The 25,395-nt window shown below is 65.2% G+C and overlaps 7 protein-coding genes across 23 annotated transcripts in view; 3 read left to right on the forward strand and 4 right to left on the reverse strand.

Annotated features, from left to right (window-relative positions):
* Nucleotides 1–6,034, forward strand: WDR24 (WD repeat domain 24). Of its 2 annotated transcripts, none has more exons than XR_002725669.2 (9): nucleotides 1–1,486; nucleotides 2,911–3,088; nucleotides 3,230–3,902; nucleotides 4,459–4,577; nucleotides 4,655–4,776; nucleotides 4,852–4,956; nucleotides 5,239–5,380; nucleotides 5,459–5,643; nucleotides 5,733–6,034. XR_002725669.2 is itself a non-coding variant. In XM_023189054.2 (9 exons), the coding sequence occupies exons 1-9, from the start codon at nucleotides 1,006–1,008 to the stop codon at nucleotides 5,899–5,901; spliced, it is 2,373 nt and encodes a 790-aa protein (XP_023044822.1). In that variant the 5' UTR covers nucleotides 1–1,005; the 3' UTR covers nucleotides 5,902–6,029. The 2 variants fall into 2 exon arrangements, 1 of the variants encoding a protein (XP_023044822.1); XM_023189054.2 differs by having other exon boundaries at nucleotides 5,040–5,380; nucleotides 5,733–6,029.
* An 87-nt stretch (nucleotides 6,035–6,121) lies between these two features.
* On the forward strand, nucleotides 6,122–8,965 carry JMJD8 (jumonji domain containing 8). 3 transcript variants are annotated; one of them, XM_023189058.3, is made up of 9 exons: nucleotides 6,122–6,412; nucleotides 6,492–6,581; nucleotides 6,737–6,785; nucleotides 6,861–6,957; nucleotides 7,043–7,111; nucleotides 7,200–7,319; nucleotides 7,406–7,473; nucleotides 7,553–7,687; nucleotides 7,766–8,965. In XM_023189058.3, exons 1-9 carry the CDS (start codon nucleotides 6,264–6,266, stop codon nucleotides 7,844–7,846), a joined length of 858 nt encoding a protein of 285 aa, XP_023044826.3. In that variant the 5' UTR covers nucleotides 6,122–6,263; the 3' UTR covers nucleotides 7,847–8,965. The 3 variants fall into 3 exon arrangements, with proteins under 3 accessions (XP_023044826.3, XP_031790334.1, XP_031790335.1); XM_031934474.1 differs by having other exon boundaries at nucleotides 7,553–7,682; XM_031934475.1 differs by lacking the exon at nucleotides 7,200–7,319.
* On the reverse strand, nucleotides 7,874–10,584 carry STUB1 (STIP1 homology and U-box containing protein 1). 3 transcript variants are annotated; one of them, XM_023189057.2, is made up of 7 exons: nucleotides 9,951–10,219; nucleotides 9,282–9,480; nucleotides 9,029–9,194; nucleotides 8,745–8,832; nucleotides 8,555–8,611; nucleotides 8,355–8,471; nucleotides 7,887–8,273 (listed from the first exon to the last, which is right to left on the reverse strand). In XM_023189057.2, exons 1-7 carry the CDS (start codon nucleotides 10,107–10,109, stop codon nucleotides 8,148–8,150), a joined length of 912 nt encoding a protein of 303 aa, XP_023044825.1. In that variant the 5' UTR covers nucleotides 10,110–10,219; the 3' UTR covers nucleotides 7,887–8,147. The 3 variants fall into 3 exon arrangements, with proteins under 3 accessions (XP_023044824.1, XP_023044823.1, XP_023044825.1); XM_023189056.2 differs by having other exon boundaries at nucleotides 7,874–8,471; nucleotides 9,282–9,423; nucleotides 9,951–10,584; XM_023189055.2 differs by having other exon boundaries at nucleotides 7,874–8,471; nucleotides 9,951–10,574.
* LOC111524114 lies at nucleotides 10,108–11,924 on the forward strand. The gene is given in 8 exon segments (XM_023189198.1): nucleotides 10,108–10,271; nucleotides 10,715–10,969; nucleotides 11,048–11,076; nucleotides 11,079–11,099; nucleotides 11,102–11,136; nucleotides 11,293–11,391; nucleotides 11,603–11,753; nucleotides 11,827–11,924. Coding segments are annotated over 8 exon segments (852 nt in total).
* A 395-nt stretch (nucleotides 11,925–12,319) lies between these two features.
* On the reverse strand, nucleotides 12,320–14,496 carry RHBDL1 (rhomboid like 1). Its single transcript, XM_023189281.1, has 7 exons — nucleotides 14,080–14,496; nucleotides 13,687–13,911; nucleotides 13,464–13,612; nucleotides 13,193–13,305; nucleotides 13,022–13,122; nucleotides 12,882–12,942; nucleotides 12,320–12,799 (listed from the first exon to the last, which is right to left on the reverse strand). The coding sequence occupies exons 1-7, from the start codon at nucleotides 14,473–14,475 to the stop codon at nucleotides 12,528–12,530; spliced, it is 1,317 nt and encodes a 438-aa protein (XP_023045049.1). The 5' UTR covers nucleotides 14,476–14,496; the 3' UTR covers nucleotides 12,320–12,527.
* A 2,199-nt stretch (nucleotides 14,497–16,695) lies between these two features.
* On the reverse strand, nucleotides 16,696–22,554 carry RHOT2 (ras homolog family member T2). 11 transcript variants are annotated; one of them, XM_023189209.2, is made up of 19 exons: nucleotides 22,402–22,554; nucleotides 22,227–22,285; nucleotides 22,070–22,151; nucleotides 21,940–21,983; nucleotides 21,059–21,112; nucleotides 20,517–20,569; nucleotides 20,334–20,442; nucleotides 20,122–20,223; nucleotides 19,906–20,004; nucleotides 19,679–19,787; nucleotides 19,476–19,596; nucleotides 18,988–19,072; nucleotides 18,774–18,916; nucleotides 18,596–18,696; nucleotides 18,394–18,524; nucleotides 18,209–18,286; nucleotides 17,953–18,072; nucleotides 17,670–17,872; nucleotides 16,696–17,376 (listed from the first exon to the last, which is right to left on the reverse strand). In XM_023189209.2, exons 1-19 carry the CDS (start codon nucleotides 22,436–22,438, stop codon nucleotides 17,250–17,252), a joined length of 1,857 nt encoding a protein of 618 aa, XP_023044977.1. In that variant the 5' UTR covers nucleotides 22,439–22,554; the 3' UTR covers nucleotides 16,696–17,249. The 11 variants fall into 11 exon arrangements, with proteins under 11 accessions (XP_023044977.1, XP_023044981.1, XP_023044982.1 ...); XM_023189213.3 differs by having other exon boundaries at nucleotides 20,334–20,425; nucleotides 22,402–22,526; XM_023189214.3 differs by having other exon boundaries at nucleotides 22,227–22,280; nucleotides 22,402–22,507.
* Nucleotides 22,555–22,812: 258 nt separating this feature from the next.
* The window catches only part of WDR90 (WD repeat domain 90), a 22,758-nt gene continuing 20,175 nt past the window's right edge, over nucleotides 22,813–25,395 (reverse strand). For both annotated transcript variants that reach the window (XM_023189226.1, XM_023189225.1), the window contains 7 exons: nucleotides 24,821–24,943; nucleotides 24,498–24,672; nucleotides 24,273–24,403; nucleotides 24,026–24,169; nucleotides 23,832–23,951; nucleotides 23,637–23,721; nucleotides 22,813–23,197 (listed from right to left, as the gene is read on the reverse strand). In XM_023189226.1, the coding sequence (XP_023044994.1) occupies nucleotides 23,040–23,197; nucleotides 23,637–23,721; nucleotides 23,832–23,951; nucleotides 24,026–24,169; nucleotides 24,273–24,403; nucleotides 24,498–24,672; nucleotides 24,821–24,943 (936 nt within the window). In that variant the 3' untranslated portion in view covers nucleotides 22,813–23,039. The remainder of the gene's footprint in view (nucleotides 23,198–23,636; nucleotides 23,722–23,831; nucleotides 23,952–24,025; nucleotides 24,170–24,272; nucleotides 24,404–24,497; nucleotides 24,673–24,820; nucleotides 24,944–25,395) is intronic.

Below are 25,395 nucleotides of genomic sequence, written 5' to 3' on the forward strand. Positions count from 1 at the left end.
GCGAGACTCCGTTTAAATAAATAAATACACAACACACAAGCACAGCACCGAAGCGCAATGGCGACGCTCAGGGCGGCCCGCAGACTCCATCCTGGGCCTCTCCCGGCCTCAGCCAACGCAGCTTCCGGACCCGGAACTTTCGTGGTGTGGGGCGAGAGTCTGTCCCCACCACCTGAGAGGGGAGGGTAAGAAAAGGACCACTTCCGGCGAGGGGCGGGAAAGACAGCGTCTTCCGGCGCGGCGGTTCCGGATAGCCGTGCGCTTTCAGTAAAAGATTGGGGTTCGCGCGGCGAGAACGGCTGCCCCGGGCCCTCTGGTGCTCGTCCCGCAGCGTCCGCCTCCCCCGCGCCACTGCGCCGGGGAACCTCTGCGCCGCTCCCAGGAACCCTGTTCTCCGGGTCGCCGGCTTCTCTCCTGCCTCCGGTCCCGCCAGACACCTCGAGCTCCTTGAGTAGCTCGGTCCTTGAGGTCCCTCTGGGCCCTTCTCGCGTCTAATGCCTGAGCCCTCGGGCCCCTCTAGCCCTCTGTTCCCTCCCCTCTTTTGTTCCTCCCTAGAGCCCCGCCTCCTCGGAGGCCCCCAGGGCTGACAGTGCAGACGGCGGGAGTTTCTTCTTTCCCCTGCTGGGATTGACTGACCGAGGGTTTATGACTGCCCGGATCTGGCTGATCGGGGGACCGAGAGGTGGCCTGGGCCGGGAATGTCCAGCTAGGGTCTTCCATGGAAGTCAGACATGAAACTGACAGGCCTAAGGGAAGCTAGGCAGCCCCCGCACCGCTCAGCCAGGGTGATGGACTGGACGGACGGACTCCAGTGAATTTGAGCTTGCCTGTCAGGCTGATTGGTTGATGGACAGCCCTGGACTGGCTCACTAAGACTGAGCAGCCCGGGCCCAAGCAGTTCTGGGGTCCTAACCTGGGTGGAAGGTCTGAAATGACCCACCCAGGCTGACCAGACCAGCCCACCTCACTGACCTCCTGACCCCTGACCTCCTCACCTGTGCAGCCATGGAGAAGATGTCCCGTGTGACCACAGCCCTGGGTGGCAGCGTGCTGACGGGTCGCACCATGCATTGCCACCTGGATGCTCCCGCCAATGCCATCAGTGTGTGCCGTGACGCAGCCCAGGTGGTCGTGGCAGGCCGTAGCATCTTCAAGATCTATGCCATTGAGGAGGAACAGTTCGTGGAGAAGCTGAACCTGCGTGTGGGGCGTAAGCCTTCACTGAATCTGAGCTGCGCTGACGTGGTGTGGCACCAGATGGATGAGAACCTGCTGGCCACAGCAGCCACCAATGGTGTGGTGGTCACGTGGAACCTGGGCCGGCCGGCCCGCAACAAGCAGGACCAGCTGTTCACAGAACACAAGCGCACGGTGAACAAAGTCTGCTTCCACCCCACTGAAGCCCACGTGCTGCTCAGTGGCTCCCAGGATGGCTTCATGAAGTGCTTTGATCTCCGCAGAAAGGACTCTGTCAGCACCTTCTCGGGTGAGGCCATAGAGGCGGGTCAGGGCAGGTGGGCACCTCTGCCAGTGCCCAGCCTGTCCATGCAGGCGGAGAAGGGCTCCGTGCATCAGAGGCCCTCAGGATCACTCACAGAGGGCTTTCTCGGGGGAAAGGGAATCAGCAGGGGAGGGTTGGGGCAGGTTGGGCTGGACTGCATGTGAGCCAGGGCAGTGAAGTGGGAAGAGGCAAGAGATGCGACCAACAGAAATTGAGGCTAGCTGTGGGGTAAGGGAGGGCAGAGCCCCAGCGGTCTCCCAGCCAGCCTGGGTGATGAGCAGAGAGCCACTGCATGACTCTCTTCCCTCACCTCGGAGCTGCAGTGGCTGCCTCATAGCAGGAGGTCCACCAGGACTTCCAGGTTTCCTGGCCCAGGGAGGCAGAGGAGGTGGGTTTGCTCTCCAGTGCCCCGGGGCCCATTTCCTAACAGGCCCAGCTCCCTGGTGGCTGACCTGAACCAGCTCTCCCTTGTTCACCTGGAGGAGACGAGGTATGAAGCACAAGGCGGAGCCCTCAAGGGACTCAGAGAATTTACGGGCCACTTTAGACAGATCCTGGCCAGGCGCGGTGGCCCACGCCTGTAATCCCAGCACTTTGGGAGGCCAAGGCGGGCTTATGAGGTCAGGAGATTGAGACCATCCTGGCTAACACGGTGAAACTCCATCTTACTAAAAATCCAAAACAAAAAATTAGCCAGGCCTGGTGGCACGCGCCTATAATCCTAGCTACTCGGGAGGCTGGGGCAGCAGAATCGCTTGAACCCGGGAGGCAGAGATTGCAGTGAGCCAAGATCGTGCCACTGCACTCCAGCCTAGGTGACAGAGGGAGACTCCATCTCAAAAAAACAAAACACAGATCTTGAGCTGCCTCCCCTGGAAGGCCCTAGAGGAAGGTTGGGTACCGCCCTTGAAGTCTCTTGGTGTGGTGGTCCCCTAGGTGGACCTGGACCCTGACTCATCCAGTCCTTTGGGGCGGACCAGGCCGTTCCAGCTCCAGGTGAAGGGACTGGGCCGAGGCTGGGGCACCCTCGTCAGCACCTCCTTGGGCCTCCCACAGGGCCGTGGGAGTGGGTTATGGCTAGGTGGGTTCCTGCTCGCCCAGTGCCCAGCGCTGCATCCTGAGGATACACCACAGCTTTGCTCATGGACTGATGCGGGATGCAGAATCTAGGGCAAACGAGGCCCAGGAGTATGTGTTAAAAACCACCTGGCGTCCTGCTCCCGGGCCCAGGCTCTTGTGGTGACTGTGTGTGGCTGCTTCCTTGGGCAGATCTTGGGGATGTCCAGTCTACCCTCTGGGCCTCTGTTCTGGGCCACAGGCAGGTGTGTGACACCATGCCACAGCTGCTGTGAGGGCGCACCTCGTGGGCCAGCCCCGTCACCTCCCCTGCATCGATCCCCTGCCTGCAGGCCAGTCTGAGAGCGTGCGGGACGTGCAGTTCAGTATCCGGGACTACTTCACCTTTGCCTCCACCTTCGAGAATGGCAACGTGCAGCTCTGGGACATCCGGCGTCCCGACCGGTGCGAGAGGATGTTCACAGCCCACAATGGACCCGTCTTCTGCTGCGACTGGCACCCCGAGGACAGGTGTGGCATGGGGTACAGGGGGCAGCAGGTTGACAGTAAGCTCTCACTGCCTCAGACTTGTGAGTCAGTCCGGAGCAGCAGAGCTGGGGGTCCCCTCTCCACAGGAAAGGCCACTGAGGGTTTGGGTGGGCCTTCCCACAGGGGCTGGTTGGCCACAGGAGGGCGCGACAAGATGGTGAAGGTCTGGGACATGACCACACACCGTGCCAAGGAGATGCACTGTGTGCAGACCATCGCCTCGGTGGCCCGTGTCAAGTGGCGGCCTGAGTGCCGCCACCACCTGGCCACGTGCTCCATGATGGTGGACCACAACATCTACGTCTGGGACGTGCGCCGGCCCTTCGTGCCAGCCGCCATGTTTGAGGAGCACCGAGATGTCACTACAGGAATCGCCTGGCGCCACCCCCACGACCCCTCCTTCCTGCTGTCTGGCTCCAAGGACAGCTCACTGTGCCAGCACCTGTTCCGCGATGCCAGCCAGCCCGTCGAGCGTGCCAACCCCGAGGGCCTCTGCTACGGCCTCTTCGGGGACCTGGCCTTCGCCGCCAAGGAAAGCCTAGTGGCTGCCGAGTCGGGGCGCAAGCCCTACACTGGCGACCGGCGCCACCCCATCTTCTTTAAGCGCAAGCTGGACCCTGCCGAGCCCTTCGCAGGCCTGGCCTCCAGCGCCCTCAGTGTCTTTGAGACAGAGCCGGGTGGCGGCGGCATGCGCTGGTTTGTAGACACAGCTGAGCGTTACGCGCTGGCTGGCCGGCCACTGGCAGAGCTCTGTGACCACAACGCAAAGGTGGCTCGAGAGCTTGGCCGCAACCAGGTAGGTAGGTGCTGAGCCTGGGGGCCCCGGGGCCACGACCTCAGGGCAGGGGCTTGTTCCTCTGTCAGCTGCGCCCACCACCCCCACCTCCAGCTCCGCAATGGATTCTAGCCGGTCACACCAACGGCCCTGCCCTGATCACTGGGGGTGTCAGGATCACACAGGGCCAGGGCTCCGGGGGGGCAGACCTGGGACTGTCCTCTGTGGGGTGGTCTGGGGAGTCATGTGACTCAAGCTCTCTGTTCTGCCCTCTTGCTTCTGGAGCTCTCCACGCACCAGCAGTGGTGGAGCTGTGAGCTGCCGCTCCCACGCCCATCTCTGGCTGCCCCACAGGCCCCCACCACCCAATTCTGTTTCCCTCTGTGCTGCTGTAGGGCAGTGCCTGAGATTTTTGTCTTTCCCATGAGCCTCAGCTTTCCTACTTGGGGTGGGCCTGGACATTGGGTACCTGGGGCAGCTGAATGCTGAGGGCTTGTGATTCTGTCCAGGCAGAGGGGGACCTGCATGGGGTGCTGGGTGTCCAGGACGCCCGCAAGTGACCATTGCCCGCCCCTAGGTGGCGCAAACATGGACCATGCTGCGGATCATCTACTGCAGCCCTGGCCTGGTGCCCACTGCCAACCTCAACCACAGCGTGGGCAAGGGTGGCTCCTGTGGCCTGCCCCTCATGAACAGGTAGATGCCGGGGGCAGCTCTCCCCAGGGGCTGGGGCTGCTCGAGCCCCCCCACCCATGGGCCCTTCCTGCCCCCAGTTTCAACCTGAAGGATATGGCCCCAGGGTTGGGCAGTGAGACGCGGCTGGACCGCAGCAAAGGAGACGCACGGAGCGATACAGTTCTGCTCGACTCCTCGGCCACACTCATCACCAACGAGGGTAGGCCGGGGAGCTGACAGGAGAGGGGTGGGGGTGTCCCAGAGGACCCTGAACGCCCGCCCCACTGTCGGACAGATAATGAGGAAACCGAGGGGAGCGACGTGCCTGCTGACTACCTGCTGGGTGACGTGGAGGGTGAGGAGGACGAGCTGTACCTGCTGGATCCAGAACACGCGCACCGTGAGTGGGGGTCTGGGCCGGGTGGGGTTCAGAGGTGAATGGAGGACAGAGACTCAGAGCTTCTGCTGGTCCCTGCCTCCCAGCCGAGGAGCCTGAGTGTGTGCTGCCGCAGGAGGCCTTTCCACTGCGCCACGAGATCGTGGACACGCCTCCCGGGCCCGAGCACCTGCAGGACAAGGCCGACTCCCCGCACGTGAGCGGCAGCGAGGCGGATGTGGCCTCCCTGGCCCCCGTGGACTCCTCTTTCTCGCTCCTGTCTGTCTCACACGCACTTTACGACAGCCGCCTGCCACCTGACTTCTTCAGCGTGCTGGTGCGCGACATGCTGCATTTCTACGCTGAGCAGGGCGACGTGCAGATGGCTGTGTCTGTGCTCATTATCCTGGGTGAACGGGTGCGCAAGGACATCGACGAGCAGACCCAGGTGTGTGGTGGGCGGGCCCCCCCCTGCAGCGCCGCCCCTGGCACCCAGATCCTGACCACCGGGCGCTCCCTCCCCCAGGAGCACTGGTACACTTCCTACATCGACCTACTGCAGCGCTTCCGCCTCTGGAACGTGTCCAACGAGGTGGTCAAGCTGAGCACTAGCCGCGCCGTCAGCTGCCTCAACCAGGCCTCCACCACCCTGCACGTCAACTGCAGCCACTGCAAGCGGCCCATGAGCAGCCGGGGCTGGGTCTGCGACAGGTGGGGCAGTGGGGTCGGGAGGTGGGGCAGGGGCCTGCAGGCAGCGCAGGAGCCCCTGCTCAGGCGCCCTCCCTCCTGTCCGCCCCCAGGTGCCACCGCTGCGCCAGCATGTGTGCCGTCTGCCACCACGTGGTCAAGGGTCTGTTCGTGTGGTGCCAGGGCTGCAGCCACGGCGGCCACCTGCAGCACATCATGAAATGGCTGGAAGGCAGCTCCCACTGTCCCGCGGGCTGCGGCCACCTCTGCGAGTACTCCTGATGGGGCATCTGCTGGGCTTGCCTGGGGCCCGGGGCCCTGACTGCTCGGTCGACCGCGTGCAGAACCCCGCCTGGTCTTGTGCCCGAGACGGGCGGAGGCTGAGACCCCAATAAAGGAAGTGGAGCCGCTGTCAGCACTGCGTGTCACCCCATCGCGAGGCGGGCCCGTCGTACGCCCGCTGTGCTGCCGGCGGGCGGGGACTTTCGGCGCTGTCGCCATGGTAACCGGCGGCGCCAATAGTCGCTCTCGGGCGGCCTTCGCCGCGTTCCCGTAGATGCCTCTTCCGGGGCGGGCCCAAGGAGGTCACTTCCGGGGTCCGTCCCGGCTGCCGGCCGTTGCCACGACGACGAAGCTGCCGGCCAATGGCTGGCGGACGGGCCCGAGGTTCCCGGCGTGCAGTGCGGCTAGCTGAGGGCCGCGGGCTCATGGCGCCGGCGTCGCGGCTGCTCGCGCTCTGGGCGTTGGCGGCTGTGGCTCTACCCGGCTCCGGGGAGGAGGGCGACGGCGGGTGGTGAGCGGCCCGGGAGGGGCCGGGGCGGTGGGGGCACGTGCGGCGGGCGGGGCGCGGGCTGACCCAGCTGTGCCCGCAGGCGCCCGGGCGGGCCGGGGGCCCTGGCGGAAGAGGAGCGCTGTACGGTGGAGCGTCGGGCCGACCTCACCTACGCCGAGTTCGTGCAGCAGTACGTGCTTCCTTGGTCGCGGAGGTCGGGCTCTGTTCACACGCCCGTCTGCCCGGACCGCCCAAGGCCGCCTTCCCTGATTTCGCGCGCGCGTGTGGGGCGGGGGCGGCGAGGGTGACGGTCGGCCCTGGCCGCGACTCTGCACTTCTTTCCAGGTACGCCTTCGTCAGGCCCGTCATCCTGCAGGGACTCACGGACAACTCGGTGAGCGCGCGCCCGTCCCCGGCCGCTCTTGCCCGTGCTGGGTCCGGCCACTAAATCCCCTCCCCGCTCCCGCAGAGGTTCCGGGCTCTGTGCTCCCGCGAAAGGTTGCTGGCCTCGTTTGGGGACAGAGTGGTCCGCCTGAGCACCGCCAACACCTACTCCTACCAGAAAGGTGAGCGGCCCACCCCTGCGGCCCGCCCGTTTGCCAGCACCGGGACGGCTGGACCAGCCGGTCCTGACCCGTCTCTTTCCTGCAGTGGACTTGCCCTTCCAGGATTATGTGGAGCAGCTGCTGCACCCCCAGGACCCCACCTCCCTGGGCAATGGTGAGTCAGCCCGAGGTGGCGGTAGGGGGTGGGGACACTTGGAGTTTCCAGGTGCCAGGATCCCTGCCCCCACCGTCTCTCCTGGCAGACACCCTGTACTTCTTCGGGGACAACAACTTCACCGAGTGGGCCTCTCTCTTTCGGCACTATTCCCCACCCCCATTTAGCCTGCTGGGAACCGCTCCAGCTTACAGCTTTGGAATCGCAGGTGAATGCTGCTCGGGACTGGGAGGAGTGAGGCTTCTGAGGGTGGGTACAAAATGGCTTGGTCACCAGGTGCTCATAACCCCACAGGAGCTGGCTCGGGGGTGCCCTTCCACTGGCATGGGCCTGGGTATTCAGAAGTGATCTACGGCCGTAAGGTCAGCACAGGGTTGGGGTTGAGGCTTGGGGCTCAGTGAGCGAAACGGGCAAGGGTGACGCTGCTGCTCCTGCCCCCAGCGCTGGTTCCTCTACCCACCTGAGAAGACGCCAGAGTTCCACCCCAACAAGACAACGCTGGCCTGGCTCCGGGACACATACCCAGCCCTGCCACCGTCTGCACGGCCCCTGGAGTGTACCATCCGGGCTGGTGAGGTCAGTGGCTGGCAGGAGAGGGCCAGGCCAGGCCAGAGGCCCCCAGCTAATCTCTGCTGCACCCCCTTTCTCCACCAGGTGCTGTACTTCCCTGACCGCTGGTGGCATGCCACACTCAACCTTGACACCAGCGTCTTCATCTCCACCTTCCTTGGCTAGCCAAAGCAGATGGCAGGCATGCCTGCCACACACCAGCAGGTCCCACCTCGTGCTCACGGATTTTATTACACAGACAGTGGCGGCAGCGACTTCAGCCCAGCCCACCCTCACCTGCTTTTCCAGCCCACAAAGGGGGACAATCACGGCCCAGCAAGAGCTATGCTGAGAGGGGGAATAGTCCAGAGCCCAACAGCAGAACTTGGAAGGGGCCAGGGCGGCCAGCAACGCAAACTATGTACAGGGGTGGAGGGCTTCTGCCCAGGGCTCTCCTGGACCAGGATGCTGGGCAGGACAAGGAATCTCAGTAGTCCTCCACCCAGCCATTCTCAGAGATGAATGCGTCAATAACCTCCTTCATGGCCAGGTTGGGGATGAGCTGTTCTTGGGTCAGGGGGCTCCGGGTCACGGGGTCAAAATGACCCACGCGCTGCAGTGACAAGAAGGGCAGAGGGCAGTCAGTGGGCCCAGGACCATGCTGCTGGCCCTGCTCCCCCAGCCGCAGCCTCACCTGCAGGTGCTCCTCGATGTCCTTGCGGTCGTAGGTGATGCCACTGGGCGTGATGCACGGCTCCCGCATCAGCTCAAAGCTGATCTTACCACACAGGTAGTCGGGGATGTCACGCTTCTGTGGCACAGGGGCACACGATCAGAGGCTGGGAAGGGGCACTGCTCCAGCACCTGCCACCCACCGCGGCAAGCGCCACTCACCTTCCTCTTCTCATCCACCTGAGAGAAGAGCTCGTCCATGTCCGCCATGTACTTGTCCTGTGAAGAGTTGAGCGCTGCACTTGGGCAGGACACCCCACCTCCCTCCTCCATGGGGCACAGACCCAACACAAGGTGGGGACGCTCCCATGCCAGGTGCACACAGACCCACGTGGACGGGGGGCACCCTCACGTGCTTAGCCTCAATGCAGGCCTGCTGGGCCCGGATGTGGCTGTCGTCCTCATCACCCTCGTGGTTCCGCTGGCACTCTTCCAGCTCCCTGGGGGTTGACCAGGAGCCAGTAAGAGATGGACCTGGTCAGATGTCTGACCACACCCCAACCTCAGGGCTAACTTTAATTCATGCTTCTTCCCCACGTTTTCTGCTCGCCAGTAAAGCTTTCAATAAACGCTCACGGTGGTAGTCGGTGATTCAGAATTATCCCAAGACAGGGCAACCTGGGGTGGGGGTCCCACCTCTCACGCTCCGCAGCAATGAGCCTGGAGAGGTAGGAGTGCAGCTCACTCTCCTGGTGGATGCGTCGCTCCTCGATGCTGTTCCAGCGCTTCTTCTTCGCGATTCGAAGAGCGCTGGGGATGTCGTCCCCGAAGTTCAGCCGCTGCTCCTTGGCCAGGCTGTAAGCTGGGGAACGGGGGCTTCAGGTCACTCTCTGGCCAGTCCACCCGCCTGGCCCCTGAGGCCCCACAACCGGCCAGCTTGTCAGCCAACCTCGCTGCAGATTGGCGATGGCCTCATCATAGCTCTCCATCTCCAGCTGGCACTGCCCGAGGAAGAAGTGCGCCTTCACAGACTGCCCGTCCAGTTCCAGGGCGCGCCGGCAGTCGGCCAGGGCCTGCTCGTGCTGCTGCATCTTCAGGTAGCACAGGGCACGGTTGGTGTAATATACGGCCACCAGCGGGTTCCGGGTCTAGGGACCAAGGCCGGGCCAGCCGCATGAGGGTGTAGGCTCAGCGCGCCCCCTCTGTCCCACGGCCCGTCCCAGCTTCTGCGCTCTGGCTAGAATCAAGAAACTAGGCTTCTCAGTCGTCAAAGCCCCTGGATCCAAGGATCTGCAGACAGTGGAGTACTGGCTGAACCTATCCGCTTGACTCCACTTGGTTTTGTAAAGTTTTCCAAATCTTTGGAGAGTCCGGGCTTTGGACCTGGGGTCCTCAAGGGGCGAGGGCCCCTGCCCTCCCCCCGACCCAGCCGGCCTCCATCCAGCGTCCCACCCTCGTTCTCCGCACCCGGTGCTGGGCTCGAGAACCACGGCTGGGCTTCGGGAGCCCAGGACATGCCCGGCAGAGGAACCAGACCCTCGGTGGGGCCAGCCGGGCACGGGCCCGGCCCTCCCCGGCGCCGCCGCCGCCGCCGCCCTTCCCGCGCGAGCGCACTCACGATCGCGCGGCCGTAGCAGGCCGCCGCCTCCGGGTACTTTCGGCCCACGAACAGACGGTTGCCCTGCTCCTTGAGCTCCTGCGCACTCGGGCTCTTCTCGGGGCTTCCGCCGCCAGCGCCCAGCCGCGCGCCGCCCTCCTTCTCCTCCTTGCCCTTCATGGCGCCGCGCGGCACGGCCTGGGCTGCGCTCCCAAGCTCCGCGCCTGGCGGCCCAGCGCCCGCAGCCCGAGCCCCGCAGCCCGAACCCGCGATCCTCTCGGGCCCGGCCCAGCTCCACCGCCGGAACTTCCGGCCGGGGGCGGGACCAGCGGGGACGCACGGGTGGGGGCGAGTGGGGCCGCGCGTGCGCCCACTAGGCCTGCGGCGTCGGGGGCTGGGAGGAACACTCCAGTTCCCTCGCTCGGCGCTCTTAAGGGTCGGCGTTCGCGGAGGCCCTGGCCGGCCCTGCTGAGGCCTCTTCGGAACCGGCCTCCGCGGCGGCCGCCACACACATTCGACTTTCCCAGTGAGATGCCTTACTTGGTTCGCTGAGGGCGCACTCCCCCAACAGCCTGTCCCGACCACCTGGCGTTCCGCCCCCGCCGCAACGCGCAGAGACCCCTCCCCAAGCAGCCGGCCCCATCCAGAGGCCCTTCCCCCGGCAACCGGCCCCGCCCCCAGCAGCCGGCCCCATCGGCAGAGGCCCCGTCCCCAACAGCCCGCCCCACCCAGAGGCCCCGCCCCCACCCAGAGGCCTCGCCCCCAGCAGCCGGCCCCGCCCCCAGGAGCCGGCCCCGCCCCCGGCAGCCGGCCCCATCGGCAGAGGCCCCGCCCCCAACAACCCGCCCCACCCAGAGGCCCCGCCCCCAGCAGCCCACCCCGCCCCGGCAGCCGGCCCCGCCCCTCCGCGTGAACATAGCGGCTCCCCGCTCTGTAGGGTGTGAGGACCCCAGTCGCTGGGCCGCCATTCTGGAGCGCCATCGAGAGGTCCTACGGGCGCGCGCGGACCCCCGAGTGCGGCTGGAAGCCCTGGACCGTTGGTAGAGTGGAAAGGGATAAAGGGATCGGTGGGGCGAGCGTCCCCTGTGGCCGGACCTCCCCTCACCGCCCTTCCCCAGGTATCGGGAGGATTTGCCAGCGGCCATCGGGGCAGAGCGGAGAAGCATGTGACAGGGAGCTGGAGCGGCTGCTGGCCTGGAAGCTGGCGGTGAGGGGCGGCCCGCCTCGAGGGCGGGGCCTCCGTAGGGCGGGTCTTCATCGGGGCGTGGCATCGGCGGGGCGGGGCCTCCAGAGCGGGTCTTCGTGGGGGCGGGGCCTCCCTGTGGGTCCACCACCCCAGGCACCCTGACCTGGCTTCCCACAGAGGGCCCGCTTCCGGCCACGTCTGCAGCAGCTGGTGACCACCAATCCCCCTGAGCTGGTTGTGCACTGTTCGACCACCACCTTCTGCCTCCTGCCAGACGTGGGGCCGCGGTCACCGAGCTGTCTGCCCTCTGCCGTGTGGACCCACCACAGCCACAGCCTCAGGTGAGTTGGGCGGGCACGACTTGGGTACATGGGCGTCCTTGTCTGTGAAGCAGACAGTCTGGGCCCTTGTGTGTCTCTAGGACCAGGAGTCGGAGCCAGAGCTTGTCCTGATGGGGTGTCTGGCTGCTTCTCCTCGCTGCTCACAGCAGTCCTGGTGGCTGGAGCTCGAGATGGAGGCCTTCATGTCAGATGAGGCAGTGGTCACAGTGCCCCGCCTGCCGGCCCCACAGTACACCCTCAGGTACTACCTGCTGTACCTGGGCCAGGTTCAAGAGCGGGCCACAGCTCTGAGCCAAGGTGAATGAACTGTGTGTGGGCAGGTTGGGGTGGCCCGTGCCCCTGGGCCTGAGTCTGTGTGCTCCCCACCTAGTGGAGAACAGCACTGTGGACCTGGGCCGTGGGGCAGAGGCTGTGCCCAGATCTGCTGCCCAATCTTGGCCCCAGCCTGGCCACCCACGAGGACACTAGGCCAGCCAAGAAGCATGGGACCCAGGCGGGGTGAACTTGGCTATAGTCCAGGCCTGCTCACCTGCCACACAGCCTTAGGCCTCCGGGTCTCACTGGATGGCAGGGAGGCTAAAGAGGAGGCCACCACTACGGGAGTTCAATAAACACTTCCCAGACTCATGCCTGATGACACACCCGGCCTGACCGCACACCCGGCCCCCAGCCCTCCCGGGGGCCTCCAACTCCCATAGACACAGCACCCGTGGCCCGGAAACAACTCCCACACCTGACCCCAGGTGCAGAGGTGCACAGGGAGGGAAGTCCAGGCCCTAGTGGTGGGGGGGGCCCTCATGGTCTGTTCAGCAGCTGTGGGGGTCCTGACAAGTCTCCAAAGCCCGGGACAGCCCCCTGGTGCTGTGTAAAATATTTATTAATTATCCAAAAAGGCTCAGACCGCAAGTCCTGGGGGTAGGGGTGTGGCTGGGACAGGGTCTCCTCTGAGGCCACCCACATCCAAGGGGCACAGCAGCCCTGAGATGTCCGTTCACAAAGGGCAGACGTGAAGGCCCCTGGTGGGCGGCCACCACATGCCGAGCCCTGGCCTATGCAGCCTCCGGTAGCCGGTCAGGGCGGTGGGGGGATGTGGGCGCCCAGCAGGTCGTAGGCGAAGACGTTCCAGAAGACGGCGAAGAGCAGGAAGGTGCCGTAGGCCAGCAGCACCACCCACCAGCCACACTGGTCCCGCAGGCGCTCCTCGTAGCTACGCAGGATGGTCAGGCCCATGCTCACCCCCACCACCGCGCCCGCCAGGTGCGCCATGAAGCTGGGCTGCGGGCCCGAGGCGGGCAGCGGCGGGGAGAAGCGCAGCCACACGGCCCGGCCCACCTCGGAGCTCACTGCAGAGGGACGCGGCAGGTGGGAGGTGCCCTGGCTGCAGGCTGAGAGGCCCCCCGGCCCTCCCCCCAGCCCCCTACTCACTGCACACCAAGGCCAGCACCATCCTCAGCAACTTGTAGGGACATCTCATCCCAGCCCAGTTCTATGGGGGTGTGCAGATGAGAAGTGGTGAGGCTCACCAGGGGCCCCTCCCCACACCCCCCACCGGGCAGGCCCGTTACCATGACGACGTTGGCCAGGTGTGCTGAGCACAGGGCGTAGACCCCGCCGGAGCCTCCCACCACCGGGGCCCTCATGTCGGTGATGGAGACGGTTAGGGAGCCTGTGTGAGCAAGTGGCGGGTGAGGGTGCAGCCGGCCAGGGCAGGGGGTGGGGGTGCGCGCCTGCCTCACCTGCCAGCACGCCTGCCAGGTAGAGCAGGCTGATGCGGAGCAGGCCATGCACCATCTCCAGAGGCACCCCGATCATCAGCTGCAGGAGAGCGTTGAACCCCAGCTGCTCCAGCCTGGCCACAAGGGAGCAAACAGGCACAAGGGGCGGAGTCAGCCATCCGGCCCCACCCCCAGCCCTCGCCTCAAGTTGCTGCACCTGCCCTGGGGCTTGGTCTTTCTGATGTAATAGCAGTGCAGGGAGGGGGGCTCACGGGGCAGCAGCGCTACTCACCCAACGTGCATGAACATGTAGGTGAGGAAGCGCCAGGCGCGGGCACGGTGCCCAGGGTGGTACACGAGGGGGCTCTTCATGTACTCGGGGTGGTAGGTCTGCAGCACCCACTTGTTGAGGCGGGCCCCGTAACACAGGAACACGATGATCTGGGGACACGAGTGTTAGGCTGGTCAAGGCCAGGAGCGCGAGAGGCTCCCAGGGCAGCGGCTGGGGGGCCCACCTGGGCAAGGGTGACCGAGGCCATGAACACGGGGGGTGGGCAGCTGCGGTGACGGTAGAAGTACCAGCGGCGGTCCACCTCGCAGGGCAGGATCTCATAGGCCACGTAACGCACAAACCGCTTGTAGACACCTAGGCCCGGCTCATCCAGCAGCCCGTCCCGGGGCAGTGCCCGCTGTCCATTAGCAATGGCCCGCTTGAAGCTGCTGGAGCGCTTGCTGCTGATCTGGGGACAGGGGCCTGAGTGTGGGCCATGGACCTCCCCATGGCACCCCTGCCTGGGAGCCTCGCCCAGCTTCCCGCATCCACAAACCCCGCTGCAGTGAGGAGTTGCCTTCCCGCCTCCCCTGGCCAGGACACCGTGCCCCTGCCGCCTGCCCACCGTGGCACTGACCAGGTCCACCAGCTCCTGGTAGCAGACCTGGCCCTGCTCGTTGCTCTGAGCCAGGGCCACCAGCATGTCCAGCTTGGCCGGGTCCAGGGGCAGCTCATGGCTGTGCACCAGGCCAGCGAAGGTGTCCGCACCGATGAAGCCTGTGTTCTCGGGGTCCAGCTGCTGCAGTGAGGAGCCGCCAGCCAAGGCCTGAGTGTGGGCCCGACCCCTGAACCAAAGGGCTGGGCCAGGCTGGCTGGGAGTATCAGGCTCAGGCTCCCAGCACTTTTGGGACAGGGGCCCCGTACCTGCCTGTTCCCTGGGACCCTGCTTGATCCCAGGAGCTGGCAGGGCACTGGTGCCTGGGTCCCAGTCCTCCAGCTCCTCAGCTGTTACCCCGTCTTCCACCCTACCCATCCTGGAAGGGGAGGGCCAAGGTCCAAGACCAGCCAGCTGCCCAATCTCCCTCCCTCCCTCCCTTCCTTCCCCCGACTCTCCCTTCTCCAGCCAGGAGCCTGGGTCCAGTCAGCCCTCTTCTGGGGTCCCAGACACAGGGGCCAAGGTCGTGCAGGGATGGGGTGGGTGCCGAGCGGGGCTCTGGGGAGCTCGGTCCTGCACAAGCTCAGCTCAGCGGCAGGAGGGCCGCATTGGGGGCGGTGCCAGCTCCCCAGACCACCCCGCGACGCACCTGCTCCTGGATGAGCTGCAGCAGGGAGCTCCTGTCCATAGAGCCGGGCCGGGGGCCGGGGTCGGCGGCCGCGGCCGGGAGGGGCTGCTCTGCGGACGACTCCGCTCCGCCCCAGCCGGCCCGCTCCGCCCGCTCCGTTCGGCGCCGCGCTTGGGCCGCGTCACCGAGTCGCCCGCCTGCCCGCCCCTGCCGCACACGCCGCCACGCGCGGCCAAGACACGCGCGCACCCTGCACGCGGACGCACACCCCGGACAGGAACCGCCTCCAGCGAGCACCGCGTCTCAGTGCGGACCCCCACCCCCGCTCTGGCGCAGCTCCAGCATATTGGACGACCTCCGCCGCAGCCGCTGGTAAATGGAGTCACGGGGGTGGGGGTGGGGGGCACCTAAAACCCCCATGCAAGTCCGTTCGCCTTCTCACAGCCTTCCTGGGCTCAGGCCTATGAGGATGTCACCTCCTCCAGGAAGCTTTCCCTGACCACTGCTTGCCGCCCCCCACAGGCTGACTCAGTGCTCCCTGCGGTTCATGTTCCCACCGGCTGCAGCTCCCTTCTTGCAGCAGACACACCCCCTCCTCCCCGCCCCCCTACCCGCCCGTCCCCACTCCGCCCTGCCCCACCTAGCACGGCCCTGCATGGCCTCTACAGTCACCTTAGGGTGAGGAAGACCCTGCTGCAGCCGCCTTGGCTCTGACGACCAAGCCCAGCCCACTCATCCACACCCTTGGGTGGAGGCCCCTGACCGCTCTTGCAACTCCATGAAGGACAGCAAAACCTCCCGCCCTAAGAAGGCGCCAGGGCTGGGAACAAGGGGCATTCCGACACAAAGTGGAACCCCCAGGGGTAGGGCTGCAGTTGGGATGAGGGGACCTACTCCTTGGAAGGTGGGCCAACCACTCCACAATGGAGGTGACAGATAAGACACGTGTGACTGCCGGGCGCAGTGGCTCACACCTGTAATCCCAGCACTTTGGGAGGTTGAGATGGGCAGATCACAAGGTCAGGAGTTCGAGACCAGCCTGGCCAACATGGTGAAACCCAATCTCTACTAAAAATACAAAAATTGGCTGGGTGTGGTGGCACGTGCCTGTAATCCCAGCTACACAGGAGAACTGCTTGAACCGGAACCCGGGAGGCAGAAGTTGCAGTGAGCCGAGATCACGCCATTGCACTCCAGCCTGGGCAACAAGAGTAAAACTGTCTCTAAAAAAAAAGATACGTATGACTATGGCAGCCCCTGCAAGAGCCACTCGGAGGGCTCCTCCTAGGGTTGCAGTGCTCCCAGAAGGCAGGCCGTGGGGTACAGCGGGCTTAAATAGCATCAGACGGGAGGGACCTCAGGGGCCAATGCCACAAGTTCTAAGGCAGGGCCCGCATGGGCCAGGACTTGGGAAGGAGCCCCACCTGCCACTCCCTAAAGGCAGACACCGGAGGTGGGGACCAGGCCTTCCGACATGTGTCTGGGTGACTTTGGGAAGGCCATGCCCTGGGTCCTGAGAAGCAGGTATCTGGGCTCAACTCCCAGCCCGTCCGTCCTTCTGGTCCATCCTGCCTCCCTTGGGTCAGGGCCCCAGGGTCACCCTGCTCTGTGGCAGGCGGTGACCACATCTGGTCACACGAGCCCAGTTTCTTGGCGCAGCTCAGCGAGGCCGGCAGGACGCTCTGGGGAGTGGGCGGGCAGTGCCAGGGCACACTGGACCCTCAGAAGGGGCCATCAGGAAAACATCCCAGGTACCGGTGCCCCCCAGTCCATGCCGGGCACACACCGCCCTCATGCAGTGAGCTCCCACTCCCAGACCACGAGGCCTCCAGGGACACTGGCTCCCAGGTCACAGCGGCCCAGAGTGGCCCTTCCAGAGGCCATAGGCACACGCCTGAGACCTCAGGACAGTGACCCGGGGACGAAGGGAGGGCTGGCGTTTCCAGCCCACATGAAGACAAAACACATTCTAGGTTGAATCAAGGCAAGTTGTCTTCAGAGACCGGGATCCCAGATGGAAATGACACAGTGAAGTTTAATCAGGGGCCTCTGGCCCTCTGCTGCCGTCACAGAAACAGCTCCAGACTTGAGGGAGAACCCCCCCAACGCCTGCTTTTGGCCCAAAGCCAGGCCTTCCAGCCGTCCTCACACCCACTGGCCCCCCAGGACCAGGAAAAGGGGGTAAAGCCCTGAGAATTCCGGGTCTGGGGTCACCGGCTCCCACACCTGTGCTCCCCAGCCCCACACACGATGCCCAGAGGTGGGCAACCCCTGACAGCGGCGGCCGGCACTCGGGAGCTCCTGCTCAGCCACCTGCCACGGCCCACCCTGGGGGTCTGGCAGGAGCCAGGACAGTGCGTGGCAGCCTGAGGCCCTGCTGCAGCCCGACTGCCTTCAGAAACAGAAAGTCCGGGCAGAACGGCATTCCCAGAGTGGCAGCCTGGCCTGCACCCCAGCTGTGCTGCCCTGCAGAGCCCCAGCAGTGAGCCACACCGTCAGGGGAGGGAGCTTAGGTATCAGGGCCTCACTGGCTCTTCACCAGGACCCTGTAGAGCGAGAAGCTGAGGACTGCGGCCATGGCGGCCCCGACAACCCCCAGCAGGCCCCGGAGCCAGAAGGAAGAGGGATGCAGCTCTGCGTGGACCAAATGTCTGCAAGAGAGAAGGACCATCTGCAGATGCCTCCGGCACATGTCCCCGGCTTGCTGCTGGGCACCCTCCCATGTTCTGGACTCACAGGGCCTCAGAGCCAGGTTCCCAGACCAGAGGCACAGCTGGCAGAGGCCAGGCCCTGGAGGAGCACGCCTGGACACTGGCTTCCTCTGCCACACAAACCTCCACCCCGTCCGTCACTCTGGCCCCATTTCCAGGCCTGACACCACAGCTGCCCACTGCCCAGATGACAGACGCTGCTAGTCCCCAGGGCTGTGCTGCCGGGTACCCACGGGAAGGCGGCCATGGTGGCAAGCTGGGTGAAGATGGCAGTGCTGGGCTCGGCTGGACCAGCACAGGAGAACGGCACGGGAGCTGGCAGCCGGTGCTTGCGGCAAAACTCGGCTGGCGATGGGCCAACCGGCACAACCCCTTCGGGCAGGTCAGCCTTGGAGGAGACGAAGAGGCAGGGGGTCTGCCCGTCCATGTAATGGTGCTGTGGGCAGAGAGCAGTATGAGGCACCGCTGGGGGGACAGACCCTGCCCCGTGGCCACGTGGCCCCTGCAGGGCCCCACCTTGTAGACGCTGGCACAATGTGCAAAGGACTTTGGGTCACTGCCATCAAACATCAAGCAGGCAACATCACAGGCGGCGTCCAGCGATGTGGCCAGATCATCTAAGCCCACCTCACATAGCTGGGACAGACAATGGCCTTAGGGAGGGTCCCTGGGGCTCAGTCCCCCTAGGGCTGTGCTGGGCCAGCTCTGCCAGGCAGGCCTGGGTATCCCTGGGTCCACCCTCAGGCACAGGCCATGCCGCCCCAGCACTCACAATCAAGTACTTCTCCTGTCCGTTGACCTGCACCGTGTCGATGGTGTAGCCCGGAGGCTGCTCCCTCGTGTCCTGGTGCTGAGGGAGGTGAGGTCCTGACATTCGCTGGCTCCAGCGGCCCCCAGATTGCCCTGCCCCGCATCTGGAGCCCTGGGATGGGGGTGGGGGGGGTCTAGGGTGCTTACCCCCAGGCCGTGGCCGAGGAAGGCCTGCAGGAAGGCAGACTTGCCTACTCCACGGGCCCCCACCACCTTGCATAGGAGGACGCTCCGCAGCGTCTGTCCCTTCTCCTGGTCCAGCCTCTTCTCACGGGTGACTGTGAGGATGGACACAGGTTAGGACGGCTGCCAGGATGCTGGGCCCAGGCCCAGGGAGGTGGGTGCCCACCTGTGATGGCGCGAGTCTGCGAGTCCTGGTCACAGAGGGTGGGGTAGCCCAGGTAGCCCAGGTGTCCGAGGCAGCTCCGGACGTCCAGGTAGGTCACCAGGCTGGGGGTGGGCGGGAGACACAGTGTTACGTTGGGGAGGGTGGCGCGGCGGGAGGGTGTGGTGTGGGCCGCGCTTACGTCCACTGGCAGAGGTATCCGTGCAGGGGCAGCCGGCCGGCCTCTGTGCGGACTGTGCGCGGGAGCTCAGGGCCCCAGGGGGCTGCCGGGAACACACTGAAGAGGCTCTGCAGCTCCATGGGCGAGAGGGCGCCATCGCGGTCCTGCAGGAGGAAGGATGCGGTGGCATGTGTGCCGGCGAGGGGCGGGGATGGGGGCGTCGCCATGCTCTCACCTGGTCGTGCTTCTCAAACACCCTCTGCACAAACTGGTAGCCAAGGTGGTTGAGCTCAGTGCTGCAGCCGGGGGGCACGTGGAGCCTGCAGGGAGGCGACAGCCCATCCAGTTCCCAGGAGACTCTGCGTCACCACGCTCGGCACCTCTGTCACCCTGCCGGCCCCGTCTGTGCAGTGGGACCCTCCCTATAGGACCCAGAGGCTCCTGTATGCCCCCCAACCCTGCAGCTGCGATGGGGAGGAGGGTGCCTATCTGACTCCAGCACGTGGAGGCCTGGCTGAGGCCCCCAGGCCACAGCCCAAGCTGCCGACCCCAGCAGGGTGAGCAAGTCAGGTGTGCGGGATTGGCCAGGGCCAGCCCCACCTGACTCAGAGCTCTGTGGGTGCTGAAGGCTTCAGGGCACAGCCAGGCAGGGCACTACGCCAGACGGCCTGCTGAATGAGACCTCCCCTCAGGGAGGGTGGGCCTCGACCCCACCCCACTCACGCAGGGAAGAGATAGTCGGCCGTCAGCTCCAGTGTGTCGCTGTAGCCGAAGCTCCGCAGGATGGTCCATGTGGTCTCGTGACGGCCACGCTGGATGAAGAGCGTGTTCAGGAAGAGGAAACCTGCACCGAGACAGAGCAGGGGGAGCACCAGGCACAGCACCCTCCCCACACTCCCCAGGCACAGGTGGGCACCCGGCCTCACCATCCAGAGTCAGCCGGTCCTCCCACACGCCGCCCGCCACGTTCCTGCACACCACCGTCTTCACGTCCTCCAGGGCCTGCGGGGCCAGGGGGTGCCCGAAGCAGGATTTCTGCCTCCGAGAGAACGTTGCTGGGAGTCAGCCAGTTCCCCGGAGACGGCCCGTTCCGGTCACTAACAGCAGCGGAGGTTCGAGGGGGCTGGGCACCGAGGGTGGGGCGGGGGCACACCTGGAAGGCGTTGAGCTCCTCGTCACTGAGTGCCTGGTCCAGGTCCTGATCTGAGAGCCTGAAGATGCGTGTCAGTGCCTGGGCGCACGCGGGCCTCAACTGCGGGGATGTTGGCTCAGCACCCTCAGGCGGCCCGTGCCCACCTGCCACGCCACCCCACCCAGCACCCCCCAGGCCCCTGGGGAACCAGTGTGTGAGGCCCCAGCCAATGCTCACCTGCTTGGCCTCAGGGTCATAGAGGGGGGCTGTGGGGTGCAGGACAGCCTTCTGGGCATAGTAGAACAGCTCTGAGATGTTCCTCAGGTTCTTGGCTGAACACTGGGAAAGTGGGAACAGACTCAGGGACGTGCCCCGAGGAACCGACCGAGGACACGAGCAATGAAGGAGGCCCTGCCCCTCGCTCAGCCCCTCAGCTGGGACCCACTGACCTCCACGCAGGTCTCAATCTCAGGAAACTGGCTCATGATGGGGAGCACGGCCTCCATGGAGCTCCCCGACCGCAGGTCTGACTTGTTACCCACTAGGATGATGGGCACCCTGGGTTGAAGGCCCATGGTCACCAGGGGCAGGGAAGCCGGGGCTCCCAGCCCCTTCCACATCCCCCTCATTACCTGGGCCCCCGCGTGGTACCCCCATTCACCAGTGGGATCCACTTAGTTCGAATCTGAAAAGCAAAGCCTGGCTGTGAGGTGAGGCTGCCCGTGGGCACATGGCTCCCAGCTGGAGCTCGAGCCTGGCTCGGGGAGAGCAGAAGGGGGAGGTCAAGGCCCACTGAGGGCCCAAGTCCCACCCACAGGAACAAAGCTGGTGGGAGAAGGCAGGCAGCAGGTGCAGCCTCATCTGTAAAACCCCAGTGGCTCCCAAACACCCCCAAGATCACTGGGGCCCAAGCCCAGGGCAGCCTCTGACACAGGCCCTCTGAGGTTCCCCCTGGGGTTTGGAAACTGGAGAAGAAAGAGGGCTGCTGGCCTAAATGGCTCAGAATGGGGCCGTCCCACACCCTCTGGGGGGAAGTGGGATCACAGGAGAGAGCCAGGTGACTCTGTGTGAGACTCCCCAAAATGCTGTGAGAGATGGCACTGGCCACGGGTTGAGTGAGGGTCCACCAGGGGCCACCGTGTCTCTGCCATTGGGGTCTGCACTGACAGCTCACCTTCTCAATGGTGGCCTCCTCAGAGACGTCGTACACCACGCACACCACGTTTGCCTGAGGAAACAGTGACGAGGTGTGGGGGACAGGGCTGCTGGCTCACCACTGATGATCCTGGCCGCTCCACGCCATCTCAAGGCTCCAGGAGGCTCCAGACGCTCACAGGTAGCACGACTGCAGCTCGGAGGCCGGGAAAGCCCAGCCTTTCCTAAAACCTGCCTCCAGCCTGGTGTTGGCAGGGGAGGTACTGCCCCGTGTCACACTGGCAGCTGCTGCTGAACCCTCAGAGAAGCCTCTTCCCCACCCACTGCCAGTGCAGGGTCACCAGGCCCCAGCAGCATAGCTGTGGCTGGCAAGACCCTTAGAGCAGAGGGCTCAGGACAGACACGGCCACACCTGCAACCCTACACCATGCAAGACAGCCGCTGTCTTGGCCCCTGCCTCTCCCCTCGCTTCAGAGTGACAGGACCGCAGTGAGGGGCGCTGGCAGTAGGGGCTGCCAGGTGGCTGTGGCCTGCGCCCTCGCCTGGGATGTCCCTGGCACACGTGCTCTGGTACTAGGAGCTCCGGGTGCCCGGAGGCCGGGGCGGTGGGCTGGAGTACACAGCAGGGGGAGGTGGCGCACACAGAGCCCACAGAAAGCGCAAACGCTGCTGCCTGCCACCTGGGCAGGAGGGAGGAGCAGCCCGCGGGGAAGGGCCCTGCTATCCCCGGAGCACCAGTGGACTGAGCGGTGCCGGCTCCCAGCGGGGTGCGCGGTGCGGAGGTCACAGAATGATCAGGGCCAAGGACACCTGAGCACCTCAGTCCAATCCCCCAGCCGACGAAGCGGATTAGGCCGAGCCCGCGCCCAGCCCCTCCCTGGTCCCGCGCACCACGGGTACCTTGTGGATCTCCTCCCGCAGCTCCTCGTCCGTCTGCTCGGCTTCTAAGGGGAGGAAGAGACCCCACTGCAGACCCAGCAGGCCCGCCGGACCGCTCCGGGCCGGGCCCCCGGGAGGCTACGGCCGCTACCTGAGTAGTCCACGATGTGAGTGGGCACCTTCTCCGGGGTGACGTCCGCGGGGATCGTGATCTCCTCCGCGCGGGGAGGGACCTGCAAGGGACCCGCGCGCTCACCAGGGACCCCCGGCTGGGCCCGCTCCACCCCCGCGGCGGGCGCGCCCCTCACCTCCTCCGGGAACTCCTCGCCCACCAGGGACAGGATCAGCGACGTCTTCCCCACCTGGGCTGCGCGGGGCAGGGCGGTCAGCGCGGGGACCAAGGTCAAGGCGCCGCCCGACCCCCGAGACCCTCACCTCGCGCCCCGGCCGCCGCAGCTCCGAGACCCCCGGCCCGGCGCCTACCCTCGCCCAGTAACAGGATGCGCACGTCCCGCCTCATGGCTGCCGCCCCGACCGCTCCCGGGCCCGGAACCCAGCCCCGACCCGGTCCTCAGGCTTTCGCTCTGCCCCCGCGCCCGCCCCGCACTTCCGGTACTGGGCCCCGCGCTGGCCCCATACTTCCGGCCCCGCCCGCACAGCCGCACAAGCGAGCCGGGCGGGCCAGAGCGGCCAGGATGTGCGGCGGCGCCACTGCGTGGATGCGCCGGGCACTGCAGGCAGCGCAGGCTCCCGGCGCCAGGCCAACCCTGGCAGGCGGACCCGTCATTGCTTCAGGGCGCTACAGGAGCCTTGACAAACAGCCGATTAAGGGACGGGCAAAAGCTGAGCTCAGGCCAGCAGTGACCAGAGACAGCCGGTGCAACAATGCAGCAATAATGCAATAAATGCCCATGTTTATTACAAGATAAAAATATTAAAAATTCCTTAGGCAAAAGGGCAACAGATTATTTTCAAATTGTCAAATTCACAACAGCTTTGTCCAGACGATTTACATGAATCCTGGCCTGTCCCAGCATGAGGCCATTGACCACCTGGCTTCTCTGCCAAGCTTGTGTCCAGGTATCAGCCATGACACACAGCACCATAGTCCCTGCTGCATCTCAGCAGCCGGAGATCTCCCATACCAGGATCTCGTTGCAGGCGGCCGTGAAGAGCAGCCTGGCAGAGGGTGTAAACCTGCACAGGTGTACTGCATTGTTGTGGCCAACAAAGTCCTGCGCAGTCCCCGTGGCACAGTCTACCAGCCTCAGCATGCACTCTGTGGGCAGAGGGCGCAGGTGGGCCAGGGTCAGGGCCAGGCAGCACGCAGAGGGCTCCCCAACCCACCCGGACTGTCCCCGCCGCGCGTGATGCTGGTCAGGGGAGCCGTTGCTACAAGGGCTCCTGGCTGTGCCCTCCACGTGCCACTGGGACTAGGGGGCCCATCACTGCCAGGCTGTCAGCCCACAGCTGGGCCGGGTCCCTCCTTAAAAGTCGCTGCCACCCTGCATTCAGGCCCTGTGCTGGGCATTGTGCCTGGTTCCTCACCTGCCTCATCATCTCCTGACCCCGGGACCCTCTCTAGGGCAGGTGTCCTCACCCCATCCCAGAGACGAGGAGCCCGGGCACAGGTGAGGCACCTGTCTTGGAGCAGGGCACCAGTCAGCCTACATGGCCCCCACCTAAGATGGGCCCAAACTACATCCACCAGTACTCACCAGCAAAGCCAACAGCCAGGAGGCGGGTCCGCGGGGACAGGCTCAGGGACATGGCACAAAAGGGCAGTGGTATCTTCTCCACCACCTGTGGGCAGCCAGCGTGAGGCTCCAGGCCTGTGGGCTCCGGGCTCAGCCAGGTCCCACCCACCACGCTGGGTCCCTGGGGCTCCGGTGACAAGCAGCAGGTGTGTGTACCTGCTTCTGGGAGAGGTCGTAGATGATCACCTCCTTGTCAACGCCAGGGCCCACGTACATCAGCAGCGCCCCATCCCAGGGGCAGAAGGCAGCGAGGGAGGGCGGCAGGTGGCCCTGAGTCTGCAAAGGCACAGCATGCTGTGGTGGGGTGGATGGGCGCCAGCCCCACCCACAGTGCCAGGAGCATGCTTTACCTCCGTGGTGGCAGGCATTGGGAAACTCAACCAGTCCACGAGCTCACAGCGGTTCCGCAGCCAGTCGCAGGCCCAGACGCTGACCCGCTGGTCCCCACTGGCAGCCAGCCATAGGTCTGTGCCCTCCACCTCTAAGTCTTCACACTGGGAATGGAGTGGGTGAAGGCCGATATGTGCCTTCTGCCAAGATGGTACCTGCCCCCCCAGCACCCTGGCCCCTGCTCCCTGGCTCTTGGGGCTGCTTTACCTCTTTGCGTGTGACACAGATGGTAGAGATCGGGGCGCCCTGGTGGTCATTCAGCACACGGAAGGTCATCCCTGTACGGGAGTGGCTCACAGCCACGAGCCCATCCTGGTCTCCAGAGAGGACAGTCTGACCTGGGACCACACCGCCACCCTGTGAGCCCCCAGCCAGAGACTGGACCTGGGCCAGGCCAGGACAGCACCATCCCCCACACACCCAACTCCTCACCATCGGTGGAGAAGGTAACAGTGGTCAGCGCCACCGGGTGGGGATGCATCTTGAGCTCCATGGCCGTGCGGGAGACGCTGAAGATGCGCAGGGAGCCGTCGCCATAGCCTGCCGCTAGCCGCTGCTGCTCAGGGCGGCCACAGCACCGGGGGCTCCATGCGAGGCAGAGGCAGCTCTGGGGACACACAGTGGGGAAACTTCAGCACTCACGGGGTCCTGGGGACACACACTGAGGCCAGAGGGAGGACACAGCTGCCCCACCCACGCCAGGCCCCCTGCGAGCAGGCCCTCACCCATCCCCAGCCTGGGCACTCCCCACACACCTGGTTCAGCACCTGGAACTGGATCACAAGCTCCATGCTGGCCAAGGCCCACACCCGCACACTCCCGTCCTCACTGCACGTGGCACAGTGGGAGTCCCCCGGGCTGAAGACCACCTCGTTCACCTGAGGGAAGCCGTAGCTAGGCTGGGGGTGTTGGCCCCTTGGCAGGGGAAAGGGACACAGGCATTTCCTATTCCAGCCCCCAGGGCTGGGCTGTCCAAACCGGAGCATATGCCTCTGGTCCCGGCCAACTCCACACAGCGAAAAGGAGCAGTTCCGGCCTCCCGTGTGTGTCCCTGCGCTAGATCTGGGTGAGTCCAAATCAAAGCAAGCCTACTAGCCAGTCAAACCGGGTGGCATATCGAGGAGAAAGCTGTTTTGATGGCACCTCAAACATAGCAGTGTGGCCGTGTCCCTAGCAGGCTGCAGAACAAGGTCAAAAGAACAGACGCATGCCGGGCGCGGTGGCTCAAGCCTGTAATCCCAGCACTTTGGGAGGCCGAGACAGGCGGATCACGAGGTCAGGAGATCGAGACCATCCTGGCTAACATGGTGAAACTCCGTCTCTACTAAAA

Source organism: Piliocolobus tephrosceles, chromosome 17 (assembly GCF_002776525.5).
Source record: "Piliocolobus tephrosceles isolate RC106 chromosome 17, ASM277652v3, whole genome shotgun sequence".
NCBI classification, from domain to species: domain Eukaryota; kingdom Metazoa; phylum Chordata; class Mammalia; order Primates; family Cercopithecidae; genus Piliocolobus; species Piliocolobus tephrosceles.

Coding starts and splice junctions, on each gene's coding strand:
- RHBDL1 (XM_023189281.1), bottom strand. CDS start 14,475: ATGGGTAGGGTGGAAGACGGGGTAACAGCTGAGGAGCTGGAGGACTGG. Junction 13,912..14,079: donor ACCAGGAGCTGGTGGACCTG/GTCAGTGCCACG, acceptor CCCTGTCCCCAG/ATCAGCAGCAAGCGCTCCAG. Junction 13,123..13,192: donor CCTGGCAGGCGTGCTGGCAG/GTGAGGCAGGCG, acceptor TTGCTCACACAG/GCTCCCTAACCGTCTCCATC.
- WDR24 (XM_023189054.2), top strand. CDS start 1,006: ATGGAGAAGATGTCCCGTGTGACCACAGCCCTGGGTGGCAGCGTGCTG. Junction 1,487..2,910: donor CTCTGTCAGCACCTTCTCGG/GTGAGGCCATAG, acceptor CCCTGCCTGCAG/GCCAGTCTGAGAGCGTGCGG. Junction 5,644..5,732: donor CGGGGCTGGGTCTGCGACAG/GTGGGGCAGTGG, acceptor GTCCGCCCCCAG/GTGCCACCGCTGCGCCAGCA.
- STUB1 (XM_023189055.2), bottom strand. CDS start 10,109: ATGAAGGGCAAGGAGGAGAAGGAGGGCGGCGCGCGGCTGGGCGCTGGC. Junction 9,195..9,281: donor CATCGCCAATCTGCAGCGAG/GTTGGCTGACAA, acceptor CCCGTTCCCCAG/CTTACAGCCTGGCCAAGGAG. Junction 8,612..8,744: donor CCTGCATTGAGGCTAAGCAC/GTGAGGGTGCCC, acceptor AACTCTTCACAG/GACAAGTACATGGCGGACAT.
- RHOT2 (XM_023189206.2), bottom strand. CDS start 22,438: ATGAGGCGGGACGTGCGCATCCTGTTACTGGGCGAGGGTAGGCGCCGG. Junction 18,917..18,987: donor TGTTTGAGAAGCACGACCAG/GTGAGAGCATGG, acceptor TTCCTCCTGCAG/GACCGCGATGGCGCCCTCTC. Junction 17,873..17,952: donor ATTGTGCCAGCGTCTACAAG/GTGGGGCCCTGC, acceptor CTCTGCCCACAG/CACCATTACATGGACGGGCA.
- JMJD8 (XM_023189058.3), top strand. CDS start 6,264: ATGGCTGGCGGACGGGCCCGAGGTTCCCGGCGTGCAGTGCGGCTAGCT. Junction 6,413..6,491: donor GAGGAGGGCGACGGCGGGTG/GTGAGCGGCCCG, acceptor CTGTGCCCGCAG/GCGCCCGGGCGGGCCGGGGG. Junction 6,786..6,860: donor AGGGACTCACGGACAACTCG/GTGAGCGCGCGC, acceptor CCGCTCCCGCAG/AGGTTCCGGGCTCTGTGCTC.